At 44.6% G+C, this 25,795-nt stretch overlaps 1 protein-coding gene and 1 non-coding gene across 11 annotated transcripts in view; both read right to left on the bottom strand.

The window, feature by feature from the left end:
* Positions 1-25,795, bottom strand: part of LOC106594976 (voltage-dependent P/Q-type calcium channel subunit alpha-1A) — a 269,165-nt gene that overhangs the window by 5,452 nt on the left and 237,918 nt on the right. For 3 of the 10 annotated variants that reach the window (XM_045708222.1, XM_045708262.1, XM_045708266.1), the window contains 6 exons: positions 20,363-20,499; positions 17,859-17,994; positions 12,063-12,182; positions 6,767-6,805; positions 3,562-3,784; positions 2,255-2,511 (listed from right to left, as the gene is read on the bottom strand). In XM_045708222.1, coding sequence (XP_045564178.1) covers positions 2,255-2,511; positions 3,562-3,784; positions 6,767-6,805; positions 12,063-12,182; positions 17,859-17,994; positions 20,363-20,499 — 912 coding nt within the window. Of the gene's footprint in view, positions 1-2,254; positions 2,512-3,561; positions 3,785-6,766; positions 6,806-8,002; positions 8,021-12,062; positions 12,183-17,858; positions 17,995-20,362; positions 20,500-25,795 lie in introns of all 10 variants that reach the window. The other 7 variants (XM_045708214.1, XM_045708218.1, XM_045708234.1 and 4 more) reach the window with 5 other exon arrangements.
* On the bottom strand, positions 3,136-3,211 carry trnaa-agc (transfer RNA alanine (anticodon AGC)). The gene has a single exon. It is a non-coding gene; the product is annotated as a tRNA-Ala (tRNA).

Below are 25,795 nucleotides of genomic sequence, written 5' to 3'. Positions count from 1 at the left end.
GATAGATATAGGTAGATAGATAGATAGACAGAGATAAAGAGAGAGGAGGAGGGGGATAGATATAGGTAGATAGATAGACAGAGATAAAGAGAGAGGAGGAGGGGGGATAGATATAGGTAGATAGATAGACAGAGATAAAGAGAGAGGAGGAGGGGATAAATATAGGTAGATAGATGGACAGAGATAAAGAGAGAGGAGGAGGGGGGATAGATGTAGGGAGATAGATAGACAGAGATAAAGAGAGAGGAGGAGGGGGATAGATATAGGTAGATAGATAGACAGAGATAAAGAGAGAGGAGGAGGGGGGATAGATATAGGTAGATAGATAGACAGAGATAAAGAGAGAGGAGGAGGGGGATAGATATAGGTAGATAGATAGACAGAGATAAAGAGAGAGGAGGAGGGGGGATAGATGTAGGGAGATAGATAGACAGATAAAGAGAGAGGAGGAGGGGGATAGATATAGGTAGATAGATAGACAGAGATAAAGAGAGAGGAGGAGGGGGATAGATATAGGTAGACAGATAGACAGAGATAAAGAGAGAGGAGGAGGGGGGGATAGATATAGGTAGATAGATAGATAGACAGAGATAAAGAGAGAGGAGGACGGGGATAGATATAGGTAGATAGATAGACAGAGATAAAGAGAGAGGAGGAGGGGGGATAGATATAGGTAGATAGATAGACAGAGATAAAGAGAGAGGAGGAGGGGATAAATATAGGTAGATAGATGGACAGAGATAAAGAGAGAGGAGGAGGGGGGATAGATGTAGGGAGATAGATAGACAGAGATAAAGAGAGAGGAGGAGGGGGATAGATATAGGTAGATAGATAGACAGAGATAAAGAGAGAGGAGGAGGGGGGATAGATATAGGTAGATAGATAGACAGAGATAAAGAGAGAGGAGGAGGGGGATAGATATAGGTAGATAGATAGATAGACAGAGATAAAGAGAGAGGAGGAGGGGGATAGATGTAGGGAGATAGATAGACAGATAAAGAGAGAGGAGGAGGGGGATAGATATAGGTAGATAGATAGACAGAGATAAAGAGAGAGGAGGAGGGGGGGATAGATATAGGTAGACAGATAGACAGAGATAAAGAGAGAGGAGGAGGGGGGGATAGATATAGGTAGATAGATAGATAGACAGAGATAAAGAGAGAGGAGGAGGGGGATAGATATAGGTAGATAGATAGACAGAGATAAAGAGAGAGGAGGAGGGGGGATAGATATAGGTAGATAGATAGACAGAGATAAAGAGAGAGGAGGAGGGGATAAATATAGGTAGATAGATGGACAGAGATAAAGAGAGAGGAGGAGGGGGGATAGATGTAGGGAGATAGATAGACAGAGATAAAGAGAGAGGAGGAGGGGGATAGATATAGGTAGATAGATAGACAGAGATAAAGAGAGAGGAGGAGGGGGGATAGATATAGGTAGATAGATAGACAGAGATAAAGAGAGAGGAGGAGGGGGATAGATATAGGTAGATAGATAGACAGAGATAAAGAGAGAGGAGGAGGGGGGATAGATGTAGGGAGATAGATAGACAGATAAAGAGAGAGGAGGAGGGGGATAGATATAGGTAGATAGATAGACAGAGATAAAGAGAGAGGAGGAGGGGGGATAGATATAGGTAGACAGATAGACAGAGATAAAGAGAGAGGAGGAGGGGGATAGATATAGGTAGACAGATAGAGATAAGGAGAGAGAAAAGAAAAGCAGAAAGACAGCAACATTGAAAACCATAACAACCAAACCGCCAATGAGGCAAAAGAGCACACACACATTGAAGCCACGAGAGCCACATCAAGAAAAATGGACAGAGAGAGAAACAGTGACAAAGAAAGAAAGAAAAAGAAAAGGATAACAGAAAAAGAGAAATTGATATTTGTAAGTAGTGGTAGTTAACCAACAAGGCAGAACTCTAAATCAAAGATTATTGGTTAGATCACTCCAGCTACTTCTCCATTGGTTAGTTTTCGATTTCTACCAATGGGATGAGGAGAAAGAACCATTATAATCCACCTGTTCTCCAAGGTGCTTGACGAAGGCCTTCTTCCACTTCCCTGAGAAAGATATACTATAGAGAGGAATAACAGTGTGTGTGTGTGTGTGTGTGTGTGACTATGTGTGTGAGGCCGTATACAGTATGTGCAGTCTATGTGTGTACTTTCACATGCATTTGTGTGTGTATGTTTGTGTGTATATGCTTATGCTTCTCATCTCCCGTCCATCGCTGTGTGGTGCCCACCTGTCTGTGGCCCCGTCCGTCGGGGCCCTCACTAGGAGAGCGGGACCAGTGTCTGTCCCCCCGGTCGTGGGGGTGTCTGTGGGTGTACTCTGGCCCGTGTCTGTCTGGCCCGAAGCGCCCCTCTTTCTCCATGGAGCCACCGTGGTGGTGGTGATGATGGTGGTGCCTGCGGTCTTTGGCTCGACCGCGTTCGCGTTCACGCTCTTTGGGAAGGAGTTCTCCAGACTGGGTGGTGGTGCTCAGGTCTGTGCCCAACCCTGCAAGATGAGGGGGGGACATATTTTTTATGCCATAAAGTTTCTTCTGAAACTCAACTTCCTTGAATTTCTCAAACATCTGATTGAACTTGACTTTTCTACTTTCAAACATCTGATTGAACTTGACTTTTCTACTCTCAAACATCTGATTGAACTTGACTTTTCTACTTTCAAACATCTGATGGAACTTGACTTTTCTATCTCAAACATCTGATGGAACTTGACTTTTCTATCTCAAACATCTGATGGAACTTGACTTTTCTATCTCAAACATCTGATGGAACTTGACTTTTCTATCTCAAACATCTGATGGAACTTGACTTTTCTATCTCAAACATCTGATGGAACTTTCCAAAAAGTTTGGTTTGAAACTTTCCCTTCTGGTAGCTTTTACTTAGTGTTAACAATATTTGCAAACTTCCCAGAAATCCCAGTTGGAAGATTCAGGAGGGAACAAGCAGGAAATCCAGAATCCTCCAAACCATTGGGAAAAAGACATTTCTGATCTAGGATCAGCTCCCCCCATTCATTTTATTTTACATTTTAGTCATTTAGCAGACGCTCTGATCCAGAGCGACTTACAGTAGTGAATGCATACATTTCATACATTTTTTTTCTCCATACCGGTCCCCCATGGGAATCGAACCCACAACCCTGGCGTTGCTAACACCATGCTCTACCAACTGAGCCACACGGGACCATGTCTGTCTTGTTCATTATGATGTGAAAGGCAAAACTGATTCTAGATTAGCACTCCTACTCTGAGACACTTTGTGAATACTGGCCTTGGTCAATGGGAAACCTGGTCAAAATACTCTAGCATCTCTCTCACCTGTGTCTGTGTCCGTCTATCTGGTAAGGGACCTCTGTAAGTGTGTTTGTGTGTATGTGTGTGTGTGTGTGTGTGTGTGTATGTGTCTGTGTGTGTGTGTGTGTGTGTGTGTGTGTGTGTGTGTGTGTGTGTGTGTGTGTGTGTGTGTGTGTGTGTGTGTGTGTGTGTGTGTGTGTGTGTGACATGCATGTGTCTCTCCATCTCTTCATCTCTCTCACCTGTGTCTGCGTCTGTGTATCTGGTCAGGGACCTCTGAGAGGTGCGGTGGCTCCTGTCCCTCCTGTCCCTGCGTTGTCCTCCTCCTGCTCCCCCACCGTGCCTCCCCTCTCCTTCTACCCTCTCCAGGCTGTAGTCATCCAGCCTCACCCCCCTCTCCCTGCCAGAACGCCCGTGGACCAGAGAGGAGGTGGACCGACGCATGGGGCTGGTGTCTGTTATGGTCTGGAGAACGGAGAGGGAGAATAGATGGAGAGGGAGAGGGAGAGGAGGAGGAGAGAGAGCAAGATGTAGAAAGGGAGAAGAGAGATGGAAATGAGAGAAGAGAGATGGAAGAGAGATGGAAGAGAGAGAAGAGAGAGTGGGAGAGAGAGAAGAGAGAAGAGAAGAGAGTGGGAGAGAGAGAAGAGAGAGAAGAGAGAGTGGGAGAGAGAGAAGAGAGATGGAAGAGAGAGAAGAGAAGAGAGAGAAGAGAGAGAAGAGAGAGTGGGAGAGAGAAGAGAGATGAGAGAAGAGAGAGAAGAGAGAGAAGAGAGAGTGGGAGAGAACGGGCAGAAAATAAGAAAGTCAAACTGTTTAAAACTCACTCTGTACAGGAATATGTAGTGGTGGTAGTGTGTAGTGTGAGAGTATCTGCTTGTGTTAATGCACTTGTCTGTGTGGGAGTGTCTGTGTGGGAGAGTCTGTGTGGGAGAGTCTGTGTGGGAGTGTCTGTGTGGGAGTGTCTGCTTGTGTTAATGCACTTGTCTGTGTGGGAGTGTCTGTGTGGGAGAGTCTGTGTGGGAGTGTCTGTGTGGGAGTGTCTGTATGGGAGAGTCTGTGTGGGAGAGTCTGTGTGGGAGAGTCTGTGTGGGAGAGTCTGTGTGGGAGTGTCTGTGTGGGAGTGTCTGTGTGGGAGTGTCTGTGTGGGAGTGTCTGTGTGGGAGAGTCTGTGTGGGAGAGTCTGTGTGGGAGTGTCTGTGTGGGAGTGTCTGTGTGGGAGTGTCTGTGTGGGAGTGTCTGTGTGGGAGAGTCTGTGTGGGAGTGTCTGTGTGTGAGAGTCTGTGTCGGAGTGTCCGTGTGGGAGAGTCTGTGTGGGAGTGTCTGTGTGGGAGAGTCTGTGTCGGAGTGTCTGTGTGGGAGAGTCTGTGTGGGAGTGTCTGTGTCGGAGAGTCTGTGTCGGAGAGTCTGTGTCAGAGTGTCTGTGTGGGAGAGTCTGTGTGGGAGAGTCTGTGTCGGAGAGTCTGTGTCAAAGTGTCTGTGTGGGAGTGTCTGTGTCGCAGAGTCTGTGTCGGAGAGTCTGTGTCGGAGTGTCTGTGTGGGAGAGTCTGTGTGGGAGTGTCTGTGTGGGAGAGTCTGTGTGGGAGAGTCTGTGTGGGAGAGTCTGTGTGGGAGAGTCTGTGTGGGAGTGTCTGTGTGGGAGAGTCTGTGTAGGAGTGTCTGTGTGGGAGAGTCTGTGTAGGAGTGTCTGTGTGGGAGAGTCTGTGTCGGAGAGTCTGTGTCAAAGTGTCTGTGTGGGAGTGTCTGTTTCGGAGAGTCTGTGTCGGAGAGTCTGTTTCGGAGTGTCAGTGTCGGAGTGTCTGTGTCGGGAGTGTCTGTGTCGGAGTGTCTGTGTCGGAGTGTCTGTGTCGGAGTGTCTGTGTCGGAGAGTCTGTGTCGGAGAGTCTGTGTCGGAGTGTCTGTGTCGGAGTGTCTGCGTGGGAGAGTCTGCATCGGAGTGTCTGCGTCGGAGAGTCTGCGTCGGAGTGTCTGCATGGAAGAGACTGCGTCGGAGTGTCTGTGTCGGAGAGTTTGTGTCGGAGTGTCTGTGTCGGAGTGTCTGTGTGGGAGTGTCTGTGTGGGAGTGTCTGTGTGGGAGTGTCTGTGTCGGAGAGTTTGTGTCGGAAAGTCTGTGTCGGAGTGTCTGCGTGGGAGAGTCTGCGTCGGAGTGTCTGTGTCGGAGAGTCTGTGTCGGAGAGTCTGTGTCGGAGTGTCTGCGTGGGAGAGTACACCATCCCAAAAGATGCCTCTATCACCAGACCTCACTGAACCCACAACCCCAAGCACATCCAAATACAATACCATGCTTCCCTACTATGAGAGAGAGAGAGAGAGAGAGAGAGAGAGAGAGAGAAAGAAAGAGAGAGAGACATAAAGGGCAGAATGACAGAAGAGATAGAGAGAGAGAGAGAGAGAGAGAGAGAGAACAAGCTTAGACCATGCCTCACATGCATCCAATGGCAGGTATGCAGAAGCATGTATGCATCCAGAATGATATCTTTTAGAGATTGTAGTAGCATTCAATACCGACACTCACAGTCCTATCCACTATCTACAAGCATGAAGGCCACCTTTATCAGCAGGCAGACCTAGGAGCTGACCTCTTCAAGTCATTCAGGTCTACAAGTCCCTCGGTCATGTAATGGGGAAACCAGACCAGACAAGCCCGATGAGTATAAGGACAAGCCATGCGTACTCCTCAAGTAGCTGGACATTCAACTCACACGCAGAAATACACACACCCACTGAGCTCACAAGCTGCATTCTGTGGTTCAGACTGGCTTCCATATGTAGCTTAGCTATGAAGCATGGCATATCATGTGCAGTAACCAGACATTCACACACACAATTGGCTTCCAAAGAGCGTCCAATATCCAATATGGTAAACCATGCACGGTGTGACTGACATGCCAAGACCATGTTTATGTATTGGTCAACAATTTCCGTCTAGCGATATCATGCTTCAACATTTGCTGTCGACCCAGAGGCAATGCAAGAGGCAATCGCAAACTCAAACATACAAAGACAGCAGACAGACAATCACAGACAGACAGACAGACAGACAGACAGACAAGCAGACAAGCAGACCCTCCTTCTAGACCATGTGGACCAACACTGCAACACAGGCATACAGGACAGAGGGTGTGGGGGGGGGGGGGGGCAGCACAAAACATTACTGGGACAAAAGGATCGGAGAGAGAGGGGAGAGTACAGGAGAACATAGAAACAAGATGAAAGACAGACGGGAAAACACAGAGAGAGAGAGAGAGAGAGAGAGAGAGAGAGAGAGAGAGAGAGAGGAGAGAGAGAGGATTTTTTTGAGCTAGAGAAAGACAGAGATAGAGAGATAGGGGAGAGGTAGAGAGACAGAGAGATAGTGGGAAGACAGGGGTACATTAAAAAAGAGAGAGAAATAAAATGAACAGAAGATAGATAAAGAGACAGAGAGGGAGAGACAGGGGTACATACACTGAGGTGGTTATGTCCACGGGGCCTGTGTCGTCTCCGCTGTAGTCAGACAGGCACACAGAGAGGAGAGGAGCAGAGAGCCACACACACAGTCATGAAGCCACAGAGAGGAAAGGAAGGCAGGGAAAGGATAGGAGAGGGAGAGGAGAAAAAGGGAGAGGATAGGAAGAGAGAGGATAGGAAGGGAGAGAAGAGGAAGAGAGAGGAATAGAGAGGATAGGAAGGGAGAGGATAGGAAGGGAGAGAAGAGGAAGGGAGAAAAGAAGAACGGAGAGGCGAGGAAGGGAGCGGAAAAGAAGGGAGCGGAGAGGAAGGGAGAGGAGAGGAAGGGAGAGGAAAGGAGAGGAGAGGAGAATAAGGGAGAGGAAAGGAGAGGGAGAGGAGAGGAGAGGAAGAGAGAAGGGAGAAGAAGGGAGAGGAGAAGAAGGGAAAGGAAAGGAGAGGAGAAGAAGGAAGCGGAGAGGAAGGGAGAGGAGAAGAAGGAAGCGGAGAGGAAGGGAGAGGAGAAGAAGGAAGCGGAGAGGAAGGGAGAGGAGAAGAAGGAAGCGGAGAGGAAGGGAGAGGAGAAGAAGGAAGCGGAGAGGAAGGGAGAGGAGAAGAAGGAAGCGGAGAGGAGAGGAGAGGAGAGGAGAAGAAGGGAGAGGAGAGGAGAGGAAGGGAGCGGAGAGGAAGGGAGAGGAGAAGAAGGAAGCGGAGAGGAAGGGAGAGGAGAAGGGAGAGGAGAGGAGAGGAAGGGAGCGGAGAAGAAGGGAGTGGAGAAGAAGGGAGAGGAAAGGAGAGGAAGGGAGAGACAAAAACAAACAGCACCGGAGGACAGAGCCATTGGGCACAGCATAGCCACCAAGACCCAGGGAGCGAGAGGGATGGAGAGAGGAAGGGGGGAGAGAAGGATGAGGGGAAAAGGATGAGTGGGGAGGAGGAAAGGGTTGGGTATAGAAAGAGAGGTAGGGTTGGTATGAGGGGGAGGGATGGGAAACGGAGGATGAAGGAAGGTAAAAAAGTTGGGAATGAGGTAGAGAAAGAACATGATGAGGAAAGGAGAGAAGGGAGGATGAGACAGAGGGCAGGGAGGTTAAAAGGAAGAAGAGAAGAGAGCAGAACAATAGAGAGATCCAGTTAATTGTGAAGGGCCAACGAGCACACACAAGAGAGAGGAGGGTGAGAGAGAGAGTGAGAGGAAAAGAGAGACAATAAAAAACGTTGCTCACTGACACACACCCACGCACGCACACTTACCGCAGCATCGTGTACACTCTGTAGGGCAGAGCAGTGTTAGACACAGTCAGTGAGGAGAGCACAGGTGGTGGTGTTTCATACTATACAGTCTACAGGCTATTAGCCTGTGTTCCAAATGGCACCCTAATCTCTACAAAATGCATTACTTTTGACCAGAGCCCTAAAATATGGGATCTGGTCAAAAGCAGTGCACTACAAAGGGAAAAGGGTGCCATGTGGTCTTATACTACCACACTACCGATGCCACACTAAAGCTTTTCAGATACAGTATAACGCAACATATTCCACTACTAAACACTACTACGCTTCTATGCTAACCACACACACACACACACACACACACACACACACACACACACACACACACACACACACACACACACACACACACACACACACACACACACACACACACACACACACACACACACACACACACCTCTTAGTGTGTGTGTTCCTCTCTTACACTCATATACTCAGTCAGTAACCAACAGACTTGATGACACCAGACAACACACTGCTACAGTCTTACAGTAACCAACAGACAACACACTGCTACAGTCTTACAGTAACCAACAGACAACACACTGCTACAGTCTTACAGTAACCAACAGACAACACACTGCTACAGTCTTACAGTAACCAACAGACAACACACTGCTACAGTCTTACAGTAACCAACAGACAACACACTGCTACAGTCTTACAGTAACCAACAGACAACACACTGCTACAGTCTTACAGTAACCAACAGACAACACACTGCTACAGTCTTACAGTAACCAACAGACAACACACTGCTACAGTCTAACAGTAACCAACAGACAACACACTGCTACAGTCTTACAGTAACCAACAGACAACACACTGCTACAGTCTAACAGTAACCAACAGACAACACACTGCTACAGTCTAACAGTAACCAACAGACAACACACTGCTACAGTCTTACAGTAACCAACAGACAACACACTGCTACAGTCTCACAGTAACCAACAGACAACACACTGCTACAGTCTTACAGTAACCAACAGACAACACACTGCTACAGTCTAACAGTAACCACCAGACAACACACTGCTACAGTCTAACAGTAACCAACAGACAACACACTGCTACAGTCTAACAGTAACCAACAGACAACACACTGCTACAGTCTAACAGTAACCAACAGACAACACACTGCTACAGTCTTACAGTAACCAACAGACAACACACTGCTACAGTCTAACAGTAACCAACAGACAACACACTGCTACAGTCTAACAGTAACCAACAGACAACACACTGCTACAGTCTTACAGTAACCAACAGACAACACACTGCTACAGTCTAACAGTAACCAACAGACAACACACTGCTACAGTCTTACAGTAACCAACAGACAACACACTGCTACAGTCTTACAGTAACCAACAGACAACACACTGCTACAGTCTTACAGTAACCAACAGACAACACACTGCTACCGTCTTACAGTAACCAACAGACAACACACTGCTACAGTCTTACAGTAACCAACAGACAACACACTGCTACAGTCTAACAGTAACCAACAGACAACACACTGCTACAGTCTAACAGTAACCAACAGACAACACACTGCTACAGTCTTACAGTAACCAACAGACAACACACTGCTACAGTCTAACAGTAACCAACAGACAACACACTGCTACAGTCTAACAGTAACCAACAGACAACACACTGCTACAGTCTAACAGTAACCAACAGACAACACACTGCTACAGTCTAACAGTAACCAACAGACAACACACTGCTACAGTCTCACAGTAACCAACAGACAACACACTGCTACAGTCTAACAGTAACCAACAGACAACACACTGCTACAGTCTAACAGTAACCAACAGACAACACACTGCTACAGTCTAACAGTAACCAACAGACTTGATGACACCAGACCAGAGTGAGAGTACATGGTTTGATGACAATGTGGGTGAGTATGTGTGTGTGTGTGTGCATGCCAGTGTATGTGTGTGTATGACTGCAGCCAGATGCTTTATTGTACTGTGAACACGTAAACAAAACAGTTCCATGTGGGTGTGTGCGTGTGTTTTTCCTGCAAGATTCTGTCCTGGGGATTGCGGGACATTTTGGCGAAAGCTTTTCTTGAAATACACAGATGTTTGAGGTAAAAGAGGTACCACCTGTATTGTCCTTCTCAGTTCACACCCTCTCCCAACAAACCAAGACCTCTGGCCACAGCAGACAGCAGACAGACACACCAAGGCTACTATGGGAATGAGCATGGATAGGATGGATGTAATGGGGATGGGAAGCACACCAGGGGAAGGAGGGAGAAGGGGAGGGAGGATGTGAGATGAGGAGGGCTAGGCAAGTATGTGCTTTGTGGATGAAAGACGTATCCAGACTGCTCTGTTACCCAATATTTCCATGCTAATATTTCACTCTTTAAAGCAACAAGATCTGACTGTTCGACCAATTTGATTTCAGATTCAGACGTTTATCCACGTTTCTCAAAACGTCAAATTTCCAAGTTGGTCCAAATGTTACATTTCTAAATTGTTTTTGACACGGTCGATGGGTAGAGCCTCTTGGCAAGGCGCCTTGTGTCTGGTTAAATGTAGGCATTCATTTTGAATGGTTAAGGGTTTGGGATAGGGTTCAACATTAAAATAAATAGTGTCTAGCACTGGGATTGAACATGTGACCCTCTGACCCATCCCTAACACCCAAGCCTACTTGTTGGTAACAGTGCTCACAGTTGCCCTAGTGGCAGGTTTTGAAGGCATCTCCCAACGTCCTTGGGACATGGATGGAGGTTCAATTTCAAAGTGAATCTTGAGTGACCTGGCTGCTTTAAAGCTGGAATCCTTAATGGTGAAACTGACACGTCCGTTTATAACTTTACAACAACAAAGAAGTTACCACAAACATCGAATGCTGTTTTTTCCCCTCGGGCATCATTGCACGCGCGATAGAAGAGGGTAAAATGTACTGGAATTTTTGCTGCACTCCTCAGCTCGGCAACAAAATCAATAACAACGGACAATGGGGCTGTTTCCCCCTACTGTGGATTCCATCTTTCAGTTAGCATTAGCATATCTCCATGCTAATAGTTCATTATTTAAGTTAGCATTAGCGTACCTCCATGCTAATATTTAGCTCTTTAAATTAGCATTAAAATGCGCCACACTGTTATCACCACCCTGTTAAGAGTGTAAGGAAACTAGTTTTAAAGTGATACATCACTCCAAAATGTTTCTAAGACATATCACTTTATCAGTAGTAGTCTTAACAAACAGGGGCTTGACACACACACACAGACAGACACACTTTAACCCACACATTATATATATTTTTTGTATTATTACTTGTATTTTTGTAGTTGTATTGTTTGTATATGGTTGTATTTTAAATGTGTGTGGCTGTCCTTGTCTATCAGTGTATCACTGTTTTGTTACTTGTCATGTTTAGTGGTTTTGTGGACCCCAGGAAGAGTATCTGCTGCCTCCGCAAAAGCTAATGGGGATCCAAATAGCAGGGACCGAGAGACTGAAAAACAGCTTCTATCTCAAGGCCATCAGACTGTTAAACAGCCATCACTAACATTGAGTGGCTGCTGCCAACATACTGACTCTTCTCCAGCCACTTTAATAATGTAAAAAATGATGTAATAAATGTATCACTAGCCACTTTAAACAATGCCACTTCATATAATGTTTTCATACCCTACATTACTCATCTCATATGTATATACTGTACTCTATACCATCCACTGCATCTTGCCTATGCCGTTCTATACCATCACTCATTTCATATATTTTTTTAATGTACATATTCTTATTCATTCCTTTACACTTGTGTGTGTAAGGTAATTGTTGTGAAATTGTTAGGTTAGATTACTCGTTGGATATTACTGCATGGTCGGAACTAGAAGCACAAATACAGGTCAGAGTGGATAGTCAGAGCGAGGGAAAGGAGGAGGAGGACAGAGGGGAAAGAGTAGAGGGATGAGGAGGAGGAATGGAGGGTTTATGATGATGATGATGATGATGGGGATGAAGGTGCTCACTTGGTTGTCGTCTGAGAGGCGGGGCATGGAGATGGTCCGACCATGCCTGTCCATTCGCATTGGGTGACAGGGCTCAGTGTCCGAGTACCCGTCCCGCCCAATCTCTCTCATCTCTAGCGTCTGCAAAAAAGAGACCAGAGGGTGCGTGACCACTGCCGACTTGGAGCAGGAGTCTCAGAGCGAGGGGCCTTTTGATAGTTTTGGAATGAGTGAATCGTAAGTGATTCTATAATTGAATATAATTCTATGCTTTTGAACTATTCTGTAGTTAGTTGTGTAGTTCTTATTCAATAGATATATTGTCTTGTCTCCACTGGCCAACTTGGCTGTGAAGTAGCTATAAAATAAGGAAGCCTCTCCATTGTATGTCTGTTTATCTGGTCCTTAAACGGGCAGCAGGCAGCAGTATGTAGACATTTTTTCCCACAGAACCATAGATACTGTAACAGCGTCATGTACAGTGCATTCGAAAAGTTTTTAGAACCCATAACTTTTTACACATTTTGTTACGGTACAGCCTTATTCTAAAATGGATTTTTTTTTAAATGTATCCACATCAATCGACACACAATATCCCATAATGACAAAGCAAAAACAGGTTTTTATACATTTTAGCAAATGTATTAAAAATAAAAAACAGAAATACCTCATTTACATAAGTATTTAGACCCTTTGCTATGAGACTCGAAATTGAGCTCAGGTGCATCCTGTTTCCATTCATCATCCTTGAGATGTTTCTACAACTTGATTGGAGTCCACCTGTGGTAAATTCAATTGATTGCACATGATATGGAAAGGCACATAACTGTCTATATAATGTCCCACAGTTGACAGTGCATGTCAGAGCAAAATCCAAGCCATGAGGTCAAAGGAATTGTCTGTAGAGCTCCAAGACAGGATTGTGTCGAGGCACAGATCTGGAGAAGGGTATCAAAAAATGTCTGCAGCATTGAAGGTCCCCAAGATCATAGTGGCCTCCATCATTCTTAAATGGAAGAAGTTTGGAACCACCAAGACTCTTCCTAGAGCTGGCCACACAGACAAACTGAGCAATCGGGCGAGAAGAGCCTTGGTCAGGGAGGTGACCAAGAACCCGATGTTCACTCTGACAGAGCTCCAGAGTTCGTCTGTGGAGATGGAAGAACTTTCCAGAAGGACAACCATCTCTGCAGCACTCCACCAATCAGGCCTTTATGGTAAAGTGGCCAGGCGGAAGCCACTTCTCAGTAAAAGGCACATGACAGCCCGCTTGGTTGGCCAAAAGGCACCTAAAGACTCTCAGACCATGAGAAACAAGATTCTCTGGTCTGATGAAACCAAGATTGAACTTCTTGGCATGAATGCCAAGAGTCACGTCTAGAGGATACCTGGCACCATCCCTACGGTGAAGCATGGTGGTGGCAGCATCATGCTGTGGGGAGGTTTTCCAGTGGCAGGGACTGAGAGACTAGTCAGGATTGAGGGAAAGATGAATGAAGCAAAGTACAGAGAGATCCTTGATGAAAACCTGCTCCAGAGTGTTCAGGACCTCAGACTGGGGTGAAGGTTCACCTTCCAACAGGACAATGACCCTAAGCACACAGCCAAGACAACGCAGGAGTGGCTTCGGGAAAAGTCTCTGAATGTCCATGAGTGGCCCAGCCAGAGCCTGGACTTGAACCCAATCGAACATCTCTGGTGTCATGATGTGGCCCTCTTTGGGTATAGCGTGCCTTCCCCCTCTCTCTCTCCCCTACACCCAGGCTGCTGTTATCTCAGGTCGTAAATTCCTGGAGAGAATGGCCAGAGTATAAGAGAGAGTGAGTTTTCATAGAGAGAACAAAGGAATTTCTTTCACATCACAGAACTTGAGAACTGAACAATATTCATGCTCTGGAGAATGTATAAACGGTCGGTGAAGTAGCCAGCTACAAACTGGTCCGTTTTGTACAATTTTGTGAAACATTACCATAACTCTGTTTATATAAGAGTCTCAGTTGTGAGGCTTGCATCTAATTGTTGTCTAAAATGATTGAGTAAATATGAAACTATTTAATGTGATTTTAAATGTTTAATGAAGGAAACTCCAATTCCCTTGGGAGTTTAACTAAATCCTTGGCCCGTCCCATGAGCACAGACATTGATCTGGCATCATGGGACAACCCCTTTCTGCTCTTCCGAATATAACCCCCACCTTGGGAATTTATCTTGAGACCAAGCTTACCTAAATTATGAGAGGGCTAAGGTTTGAGCCCAGACCAGCTTACCTTGATAACCAAGAGGGCTAAGGTTTGAGTAGATTGCTGAATTCTTAACCTCTTGACGGTCGCCTAGGATAGGGGGCGCTAAAGCGATTTTTGAAAAAAAATGTGTGCCCATTTTAAACGGCCTCCTACTCAAACTCAGAAGTTAGGATAAGCATATAATTAATACTTGTGGATAGAAAACACCCTAAAGTTTCTAAAACTGTTTGAATGGTGTCTGAGTATAACAGAACTCAGTCAAAACCCCGAGACAGATCGTAACAGGAAGTGGAATTCTGAATTGCGGACTCAACTTCATCACTTTGCCTATAAATCACACCGTGAGCAATGGTTCATTGAGTACTTCCTATTGCTTCCACTAGATGTCCACAGTCTTTACAAAGTGGTTTGAGCCTTCTACTGTGAAAACTGACAGAATGAGAATCTGTGGAAAGTGGTCACATGGGGAGGGCCATCACCATTATGACGCCGGCGCCCCTGGCTACCCTCCCCTTTCGAAACGTTTTGAAAGACAATGCAATCGTCCCCCTTGAATGTTATTGGAGCTCTGGTTGAAAAAGGCCCTAAAGATTTATGTTATACAACGTTTGACATGTTTGAACGAACTTAAATTAAAAAAAATCTATTTTGGTAAGAGAGGAGTCCCGCGCACGACGGTACTTTTGGTGCAGCCTTCAGAACGCGCTAACAAGAAGACATAAAGGATTAACTTTTTCGAACGAAAATACATTTGTTGTGGACCTGGGATGCCTGGAAGTGCCTTCTGATGAAGATAATCAAAGGTAAGGGATTATTGACAATAGTATACAAGACTAGATTTGATATGCGATTGTTCCAAGATGGCGCTAACCTGTATTGCTAGCCTATTTTTCTGAGTATCGCATCCCCTTTTATCGCAAAGTGTGATTACCCAGTAAAGTTATTTTTAAATCTGGCATTGCAGGTGCTTTCAAGAGATGCTAATCTATAAATCTTAGAATGACAAAATTACATTTTATGTTTTATGTTCGAATAGTAATTTAGTAAATTGTAGCGCTGTTTCACCGGACGCATTTGAGGGAAAATAGTTAGTCAACGTCACGCGCCGATGTAAAATGCTGTTTTTATATATAAATATGAACTTTATCGAACAAAAGAATGCATGTATTGTGTAACATGATGTCCTAGGAGTGTCATCTGATGAAGATTGTCAAAGGTTAGTGCTGCATTTAGCTGTTTTTTGGTTATTTGTGATGCATGTGGTTGGTCTGAAAATGGCTATGTGAATACTTTGACGATATACTCCTCTAACATAACATAATCTAATGTTTTGCTTTTGCTGTAAAGCCTTTTTGAAATCGGACAACGTGGTTCGATTCAGGAGAGGTATATCTATAAAACGATATAACATAGTCCTATATTTGAAAACAAAAAAATATTACATTTTGTTACGCTAATGGCGATAGGATTTTTCGCTGGATGTCCGTCCCGCATACGGGACGAGCCCGTCAAGATTAACCATACCACGTGGTTAAACTCTGAGACTATCGATCCGACAGAATAAGAGCTACTCTTCAATACTAATTACTAGTCTGCAGCTAGAAATTAAGTACCCGTGAATGTGAAGGCCGACAACCGCCGAAACATCTATTCTATAACAACATTGTTGAATGTTACTCTGAACTATCCATTCTAACCACGGCAGAGAGAGAGGGAGGACAAACTCTCCAACAGAAACAAACTTTCCAACAGAGATCACGACGACACACTGAGCGTAAATATATATATTGATTGCAATTATTCCTGAATGAGTGAGCGTTCATGTGCAAAGGATTAGCATTTCAATTGTTATAATTATCAACTTTGTAGTCTCTTATCTGTCGCGCCCTTCTCAGTCCCTCTGTCTAACAAGTCGCCATGCCGGTTTAGCCCACTAGGGCACATTCCCCTATCATTTCCTTGTAACCATATCTACTTGTTTGTTTGTGCATTTCTGTGATTATTTAGTTAGTTAATAAATAAATGATTGAGACAATTGATGTATGGATGACTCATAGTGAAGACTGGGTTTGTGCAGATAACCAACAATTTACGACGTTTGGAGTGAGACTAATGTGAGGTAAAGAATAATTCATTAATTAGAAGACTAATTGATCAGATATTAAAATATCTGAAAGTTATATTAGGAAAATTCTAACTTTGTAATCTGAATATTTTCCTTGGTGCCCCGACTCCTAGTTAATTACATTTAACTGATTAGTTAATCACGTAATAATAATTACAGAGAATTGATTTGATAAACTAAACAGCCTTCAGTTTTATGATGCCAAAGACACGACACTGGAGAGACCTGAAAATAGCTGTGCAGCGACGCTCCCCATCCAACCTGACAGAGCTTGAGAGGATCTGCAGAGAAGAATGGGAGAAATTCCCCAAATACAAGTGTGCCAAGCTTGTAGTGTCATACCCCCAAAAACTTGAGGCTGTAATCACTGCCAAAGGTGCCTCAACAAAGTACTGAGTAAATGGAATACTTATGTGATATTTCTGGGGTTTATTTATTTATACATTTGTAAAAATAAAAAAGAAACAGTTTATCCTTTGTCATTATGGGCTATTGTGTGTAGATTGATGAAGGGGGAAAAAACTATTTAATCCATTTTAGAATAAGGCTGTAACGTAACAAAATGTGTAAAAACTCAAAGGGTCTGAATATTTTCCGAATGCACTGTCTCTCTATGTTTTTATACAGTATAACAAAACACACAAAACATGCATATCTATGGTTCTTCACTAATTTGACTGAGAGAGATGAGACCAGGGTGGGCTTGGCACAGTCCAACAGGTAGAGAGAGTGGGGGGAGCCCATCTACCACCCACCTGTAGGCCCAAGACTTGGTTTGAGCCAGGGGGCAGTGAGGATGGGCCAAGAGATGCATGAGAGTGTTGGAGAGAGACGCGAGAGAGTGAGAGAGGACAGAAAGAGAGTGTGTCAGTAAGGGGTGGGAGGTTGAACATAGTTACTTCACTGAGTGAAACGTAGATATAGGGAGAGTGAGATAGATTGACGAGGAAGACCTTGAGCGGGGCGACACAAACAGTCCAAAAGTTGACTCAGAGCAGCACAGCTGAGAGGGGTGGAATATTGTCCATCTCTTGACCAATCAAGCCCTTCTCAGTGAATCACCAGGATAAATACAGGCTGACTAGCAGTATTGACAGTCATTTCCTTCTACCAGTTAGGAATAAGGATGAAATATATACCAATGGAGTGACATTCTCCAGAAAAGGATCATGTGTTGTCAACAACTTACCAGAATATAAGCTTTACAGATATCTTTAAAACACGCGCCAATCCTGCATTGCATGACTGTAAGTTATCATTTAGTGTAGAGTATATGACATCATCATGTTTACTCCTATAGGACACAATGGAACAACTGTAGGCCTATACACTAACAGCCACTGTACTGTCCCAAAACCTCAATAGAATCACAGTCGGGCCTCAGTTTGTGCGGTTACTGCGTTACCACGGTGAACTGCGTGTGTTTGTTATATGTTTGTGCTGCGTTACCTGGGGGTTGTGTCTGTTGTCATGGAGATGGTCGGGGTAGGGTCTCTCTGGGCTCCAGTTGCCCGTCTTGTTAAACATCTCCTGAGCTTTAGCTGTCACCCACGACTGGCTCTCTGTCATCCCACCCTCTGGAGGTCTGGTACACACAAGCACTCGCACACACACACACACAAGCACTCACACACACACACACGCGCACACACACACACACACACACACACACACACACACACACACACACACACACACACACACACACACACACACACACACACACACACACACACACACACACACACACACACACACACAGAGAGACAGGCACGAATGCACACATGGAGGATGTTAGTGGCTTATATACTGTAACGAAAACCCAGATATGCATGCACGCACTCATGAACACACACACACACACACACACACACCTCAAATACATACACCTACTCAATCACACGGTATACATAGGTATACATGCATATGTATGTTTGTGAATACACACAGTCACACACACACAGACTAAAACACACACTCAAATAAAACCACACTATCTCTTCGATAATTACAAATACAGTACAAACACACAGACACAGGTCTGACGGCACCAGAGAAATAAGCACACAGAGACACACAGAGAAGGAGAAGGAGAAGGAAGACAGAGACACACAGAGAAGGAGAAGGAGAAGGAAGACAGAGACACACAGAGAAGGAGAAGGAGAAGGAAGACAGAGACACACAGAGAAGGAGAAGGAGAAGGAAGACAGAGACACACAGAGAAGGAGAAGGAGAAGGAAGACAGAGAGACACACAGAGAAGGAGAAGGAGAAGGAAGACAGAGACACACAGAGAAGAAGAAGGAGAAGGAAGACAGAGACACACAGAGAAGGAGAAGGAGAAGGAAGACAGAGAGACACACAGAGAAGGAGAAGGAGAAGGAAGACAGAGACACACAGAGAAGGAGAAGGAGAAGGAAGACAGAGAGACACACAGAGAAGGAGAAGGAGAAGGAAGACAGAGACACACAGAGAAGGAGAAGGAGAAGGAAGACAGAGACACACAGAGAAGGAGAAGGAGAAGGAAGACAGAGAGACACACAGAGAAGGAGAAGGAGAAGGAAGACAGAGACACACAGAGAAGGAGAAGGAAGACAGAGACACACAGAGAAGGAGAAGGAGAAGGAAGACAGAGAGACACACAGAGAATGAGAAGGAGAAGGAAGACAGAGACACACAGAGAAGGAGAAGGAGAAGGAAGACAGAGACACACAGAGAGAGAAGGAGAAGGAAGACAGAGAGACACACAGAGAAGGAGAAGGAAGACAGAGAGACACACAGAGAAGGAGAAGGAAGACAGAGAGACACACAGAGAAGGAGAAGGAAGACAGAGAGACACACATAGAAGGAGAAGGAAGACAGAGAGACACACAGAGAAGGAAGACAGAGACACACAGAGAAGGAAGACAGACACACAGAGAAGGAAGACAGAGAGACACACAGAGAAGGAGAAGGAAGACAGAGAGACACACAGAGAAGGAGAAGGAAGACAGAGAGACACACAGAGAAGGAGAAGGAAGACAGAGAGACACACAGAGAAGGAAGACAGAGACACACAGAGAAGGAAGACAGACACACAGAGAAGGAAGACAGAGAGACACAGAGAAGGAAGACAGAGAGACAAGGAAGACAGAGACACACAGAGAAGGAAGACAGAGACACACAGAGAAGGAAGACAGACACACAGAGAAGGAAGACAGAGAGACACAGAGAAGGAAGACAGAGAGACAAGGAAGACAGAGACACACAGAGAAGGAAGACAGAGACACACAGAGAAGGAAGACAGAGACACACAGAGAAGGAAGACAGAGACACACAGAGAAGGAAGACAGATAGAGTCATTGGGGAAGGCAGCAGCTAAAAAGGCCAAACCGTGTAGAAACAGAAGAAACAGACCCCATGAGAGACATTTACAAAGTGTTTGTATGTGCAGGTTATATGCTTGTAATAATAATTGGCAGGGGGGGGGTGCTGCTTATATTTGTCCTGTTAGATACAAGTGTGTAATACAAGTGTTTTTTGTTGTTGTTGCATATCCCAACTGCCCCTGAGACACCCGCAGAGAGTGGGGTCACGGCAGGGTCGTCATTGTACAGCACCCCTGGAGGAATTAGGGGTAAGTGCCTTGCTCAAGTCACACTTTTTTTCTCACCTTATCGGCTCCAGTATTCAAACCAGCAATCTTTTGGTTGCTGGCACAGTGCTCTAACCTCGAGGCTACCTGCCTCCATACCTGCATATGTGAGTATGAGTATATGTATTCTACTGTATGTATGCATACTGTGAGTGTTGGCATGCTTACGTATGTATGTATTTGTATATGTACATATCATGTATGCATATGTATAACCCATCACTACTACTCACATGCTGTTAGGGTCATGCTGGGTGTGTGTGCATGCGTGTGTGTGTGTGACAGATAAAGAGAGAACGAGTGTGTACGGTTCTACTCACATGCTGTTGGGGTCGTGCTGTGTGGCGGGGAGGCCGTTGACCCCTGGCATCCCTCCTCCCGTCCCGTCGGGGCCTCCCCCTTCTCCTCCCCCGGGGGAGGGCGGCTCCATGCGCTGAAACATTAACGGTGTTCGGTTCTGTGTGAGATACAACATGGCCTCGGGCTGGCATCAGACACACTCAGGCAGGGACACACACACACACACACACCTACATCTGTGTGTAGGTGTGTATACCCACACATCACACACACACAGAGGAAAGGAGAGGATGCACCGCAGCATGCTCCCACCAGGTGGCACAATAGGGTAAAGTAATGGTTTAGAGGTTAGAAGTTGCCTAGAGTGGGAAATTGAAGCTCTGGAGAAGGGCGGATGTGCAGGCTTTTGTTCCAGCCCAGCACTAAGTATATATAATAGTCACCACTAAACTAGCTTCAGTTTTTCAATACTAGCCAATAACAATTTAAACTTCTTCCACCAACATAAAAATTATTCTGGACTGCCTAAGCAAGTCACACAATTTTTCGTGAAAAATGACCCTTTCTAGTTGGTTATTAATTAATTAGTGTCTAAATTGAGGACTCTCTGATTATTTGACTGAAACAAATACTTTGGCCCTCCAGAGTTAGAATTGCCCACCCCTGCTTTAACCACAGATCTAGGATCAGATTACCATAACCATCTGATAACCTTCACCATTAGGAGAATTAAGACCTGATCTGATCCTGGGTCAGTCAGTGCTTAGTGGCAACCACAGCCATATATTTAAGCAATAAGGCCCGAGGAGGTGTGGTATATGGCCAATATACAACGGCTAAGGGGTGTGTCCAGGCACTCCGTGTTGTGACATGCATAAGAACAGCCCTTAGCCGTGGTATATTGGCCATATATCACAAACCGCTGAGGTGCCTTATTGCTATTATAAACTGGTTATCAAAGTAATTAGAGCAGTAAAAATAATTGTTTTGTCATACCTGTGGTATACAGTCTGATATACCACGGCTGTCAGACAATCACCATTCAGGGCTTGAACCACCCAGTTTATAAATGTATATATACCTGGGTTAGGGTCAATTCCATTTCAATCAATTCATTAAGTTCCAATTCCACATTTTCCTCATTGAAAAACATTGAAGAGAATTGCGATTTCACTGTACTTCCTGAATTGACTGCAATTGAAATGGAATTGAACCCAACCCTGATATATACACACAGTGCTTTCAGAAGGTATTCACACCCCTTGACTTTTTCCACATTTTTTTATGTTACAGCCTGCATTTAAAATGTATTAAACTGGCCTACACATAATACCCTATAATATCAAAGTGGAATTATGTTTTTTGAAACTTTTATAAATGAATACAAAATTAAAAGCTGGGATGTTTTGAATCAATAAGTATTCAACCCCTTTGGTATGGCAACCTAAATAAGTTCAGGAGTAAAAATGTAATTAAGAAGTCACATAATAAGTTGCATGGAATCACTCTGTGTGCAATAATAGTGTTTAACATGATTTTTGTATGACTACCTCATCTCTGTACACCAAACATACAATTATCTGTAAGGTCCCTCAGTCAAGCAATGAATTTCAACACAGATTCAACCACAAAGACCAGGGAGGTTTTCCAGTGCCTCGCAAAGAATGGCACCTATTGGTAGATTTGTAAACATGTATCCCTTTGAGCATGGTGAAGTTATTAATTACACTTTGGATGGTGTATCAATACACCCAGTCACTACAAAGATACAGGCGTCCTTCCTAACTCGGTTGCCGGAGAGGAAAGAAACTGCTTAGGCATTTCACCATGAGGCCAATTGTGACTTTAAAACAGTTACAGAGTTTAATGGCTGTCATAGGAGAAAACTGAGGATGAATCAACAACATTGTAGTTACTTCACAATACTAACCTAAATGACAGAGTGAAAAGAAGGAAGCCTGTACAGAATAAAAAATATTCCAAAACATGCATCCTGTATGCAATAAGGCACTAAAGTAAAACTGCAAAAAATATGGCAAAGAAATTAACTTTATATCCGGAATATAAAGTGTTATGTTCAGGGCAAATCCAACACAACACATCACTGAGTACAACTCTTCATATTTTCAAGTACGGTGGTCGCTGCATCATGTTATGGGTATGCTTGTCATAGGCAAGGACTAGGGAGTTTTTTTATACAAATTACCGGAATAGAGCTAAGCACAGGCAAATTCCTAGAGGAACACCTGGTTCAGTCTGCTTTCCAACAGATATTGAGAGACAAATTCACCTTTCAGCAGGACAATAACCTAAAACACAAGGCCAAATATTCAATGGAGTTGTTTACCAAGACGACATTGAATGTTCCTGAGTGGCCTAGTTACAGTTTTTGACTTAAAGCGGCTTGAAAATCTTCGTCAAGACTTGAGAATGGCTGTCTAGCAATGATCAACAACCAACTTGACCAAAGCTTGAAGAATTGTTTTAAGTATTGTACAATCCAGGTGTGCAAAGCTCTTAGAGACTTACCAGAAAGACTCACAGCTGTAATTGCTGCCAAAGGTGATTCTAACATGTATTGACTCAGGGGTGTGAATACTTATGTAAATTTGATATTTCAATATAAAAATGTTAATACATTTGCAAACATTTCTAAAAACATGTTTTCACTTTGTCATTATGGGGTTGAAAAAAATATATACTTAATCAATTTAGAATTCAGGCTGTAACACAACAAAAATGTGGAATAAGTCAAGGGGTTTGAATACTTTCTGAAGGCACTGTATATGGCTCTGGAGGAAAATTCTACTTCCTCTGTCAAAACAGCTCCTCAGCAGTCCTTTTTGTTGTTTCGCCCATATATGGAGTGTGGCGGGAGCAGGGAGGTCTTCCATTGGCTGGTCTGTGGTGGTGTCGATGGCTACATGACTACAGATGCCGTCATGTTCATCCAAACCAAAAGCTAAAATGTTAACGGTTAAATGAATGGGAGTGAACCCGGGTTGTAGCGTACTCGCTAACAGTGAATTCTTCTGGGAATTTTTTTTAATATACTAACAAGTGAAATGGGATATGGAGGACGAGGTACAAAACTAGTGCACTATTTTCCCTAGAAAGCACGTTCATGAATACCACTGAAGATTCACAGAGACGGTTTTGTTACATGAGCGTCCAATGGTTACATCAGGAACCTCAGCTCAACATCCAAACAACCAACCAGAGATGACGGAATACACAGACAGGAGCACACAGAGAGGGGAGAAGGGTTCTGGTTAGACAGGCCTGATGAAAGTCAACCTAGATTGACCAATCAGGGAGGGTTTGAGAAGTCAAGGTCCCGCCCCCCTCCTGGAAGAACAAATCGAGTCAGAGGGACAAGGGGATGGATGGACAGACAGATCGATAGACAGGGAGAGAAAGACGGAGGGAGAAGGAGGGAATATGCAAAAGAGTGATAGAGGAGTGACATAGATAGTGAGTGATACATAACAAAATGTATAGAAAGGTACAGACCTGGGGCAGGCACAGAGAGACATGGTAAACAGTGGTAGAAAGACAGATTACAACAGTGAAAAGACAGGCAGTAAAACAGTGGTAGGAAAAGACAATAGGAAAGACTGTATATATATATATATATAAATAATAAACTATAGAAATTGGAGAATAGATTAAGACATAATGAAAGGTAGTATAACAGTTGTAGGGAGGAGGGAAGGAGGGAAGGAAGGAAGAAAAGAAAGGCAGAGTAAAGGAAAGAAGGTGGGAAAGATTGAAGGAGAGATGGCGGGAAGGTGCAAAAGATTGAAGGAGGGAATAAGGAGAGAAGAGCAGGAGTGATGGACATAAAGAAAGGAATTAAGGAGGGAAAGAGTACAGCTGAGAAATGAAAGAGGGAAGAAGGGAGGAGGGATAGACAGAAATACATAGTTTGTTGTTGTGCACCACAGGCCAGCTGGTGATGTTGAGAAGGAGGAGCCTGTATGGAACTGGACCGTCAGTGCAACCAATGAGATGACAGCATTCAGGAGGATCATACCAACTCATAGACGGGGTCTAAAATATCGTACACTCCATTCACCTAGGGCCCGATTGAGACTTGTGATAAGTAGACTTAACATGGACTTAAGTCAATAAAACATGGACATAAGTCAACATTTTTTTACTTAAGTCCATGTTAAGTCAACTTATCTCATGTCTGAAAAGCGTCCCTACTGAATACCCACAGATCCTTAACCCCGCCTCATGGACTTGATCTTGGATAGAATAAGACGGGTGCCAATTCTGTTTCTTAAAACATCCAAGAAAACATCTAAGAAACTTTTGGGGTGAACCATTACTTTAACTTCAGCCTCTAAAGGCAGATAGAAACCATTCAAAGCTGTGGATTGCAGCACTGGAGCCACAGGAGCAATGGGGTATCCCGGGGAATGGAGAAATGGTGTTAGAGAAACAGTGGGGTATCCCGGGGAATGGAGAAATGGTGTTAGAGAATCAGTGGGGTATCCCGGGGAATGGAGAAATGGTGTTAGAGAAACAGTGGGGTATCCCGGGGAATGGAGAAATGGTGTTAGAGAAACAGTGGGGTATCCCAGGGAATGGAGAAATGGTGTTAGAGAAACCGTGCACATCACATTAAGAGGTAGTGCATTTACACAGCATTCATAGACAACAGGAGTCCATACGTACATTGGCCATGTTGTATCATTATTATTCATATCAATTTCAAAACAAAACAATTGCAATTTGACAGTTTAAAACATCCCCCCCCTTCTCCTCACCACTACACCCTTTATCCCCTCATGCTTTAAAAGGGGAGGAGTTCAAAGAAGGCCTTCAAGGGGCAATCTGAGATTGAGTTGTATTGTTTGAACTGCAGATTGCCCCTTTAAGTAAATATAAAAGTGGTGGGTATGAGGGGGGTAAAATAATGGGTAGGAGGGGGATATAGTAATGATAGAGTAAAGGTAAAGAGATAGCGAGTGGAAGAGCCAGGCTGGGTATCAGCCTACGATAGCCATCCATCATGCTAACTGGGAAACAGGCAGAAACAGCCTGGTGCCAGAGTAGAGAGAGAGAGAGGTAACTGGAGTTAGCATGCTACAGGGGTAACCCAGGACCAGGCAGAAACAGCCTGGTGCCGGAGTAGAGAGAGAGAGGTAACTGGAGTTAGCATGCTACAGGGGTAACCCAGGACCAGGCAGAAACAGCCTGGTGCCAGAGTAGAGAGAGAGAGGTAACTGGAGTTAGCATGCTACAGGGGTAACCCAGGACCAGGCAGCGCTCATCGGGAGGGTTCCAAGGCGGAGGAGGTTGATGTGGGAGGACGAGCGAGGGGGGGGAGAGGGGCAAGGGGGAAATAAAGGGCTAGGGGGTTGACGGAACAAGGAGGGCAGCGACGGAGGTCCTGGAAAGGGTGCAAAGGGGCCAGGAAACGGGGTCTAGCGAAGAAGTGG

This window comes from Salmo salar, chromosome ssa02, assembly GCF_905237065.1.
Source record: "Salmo salar chromosome ssa02, Ssal_v3.1, whole genome shotgun sequence".
Taxonomy (NCBI): Eukaryota; Metazoa; Chordata; class Actinopteri; order Salmoniformes; family Salmonidae; genus Salmo; species Salmo salar.
Note: the sequence above shows the minus strand (reverse complement) of the source record. Positions and strands in the feature narration are given on the sequence as shown.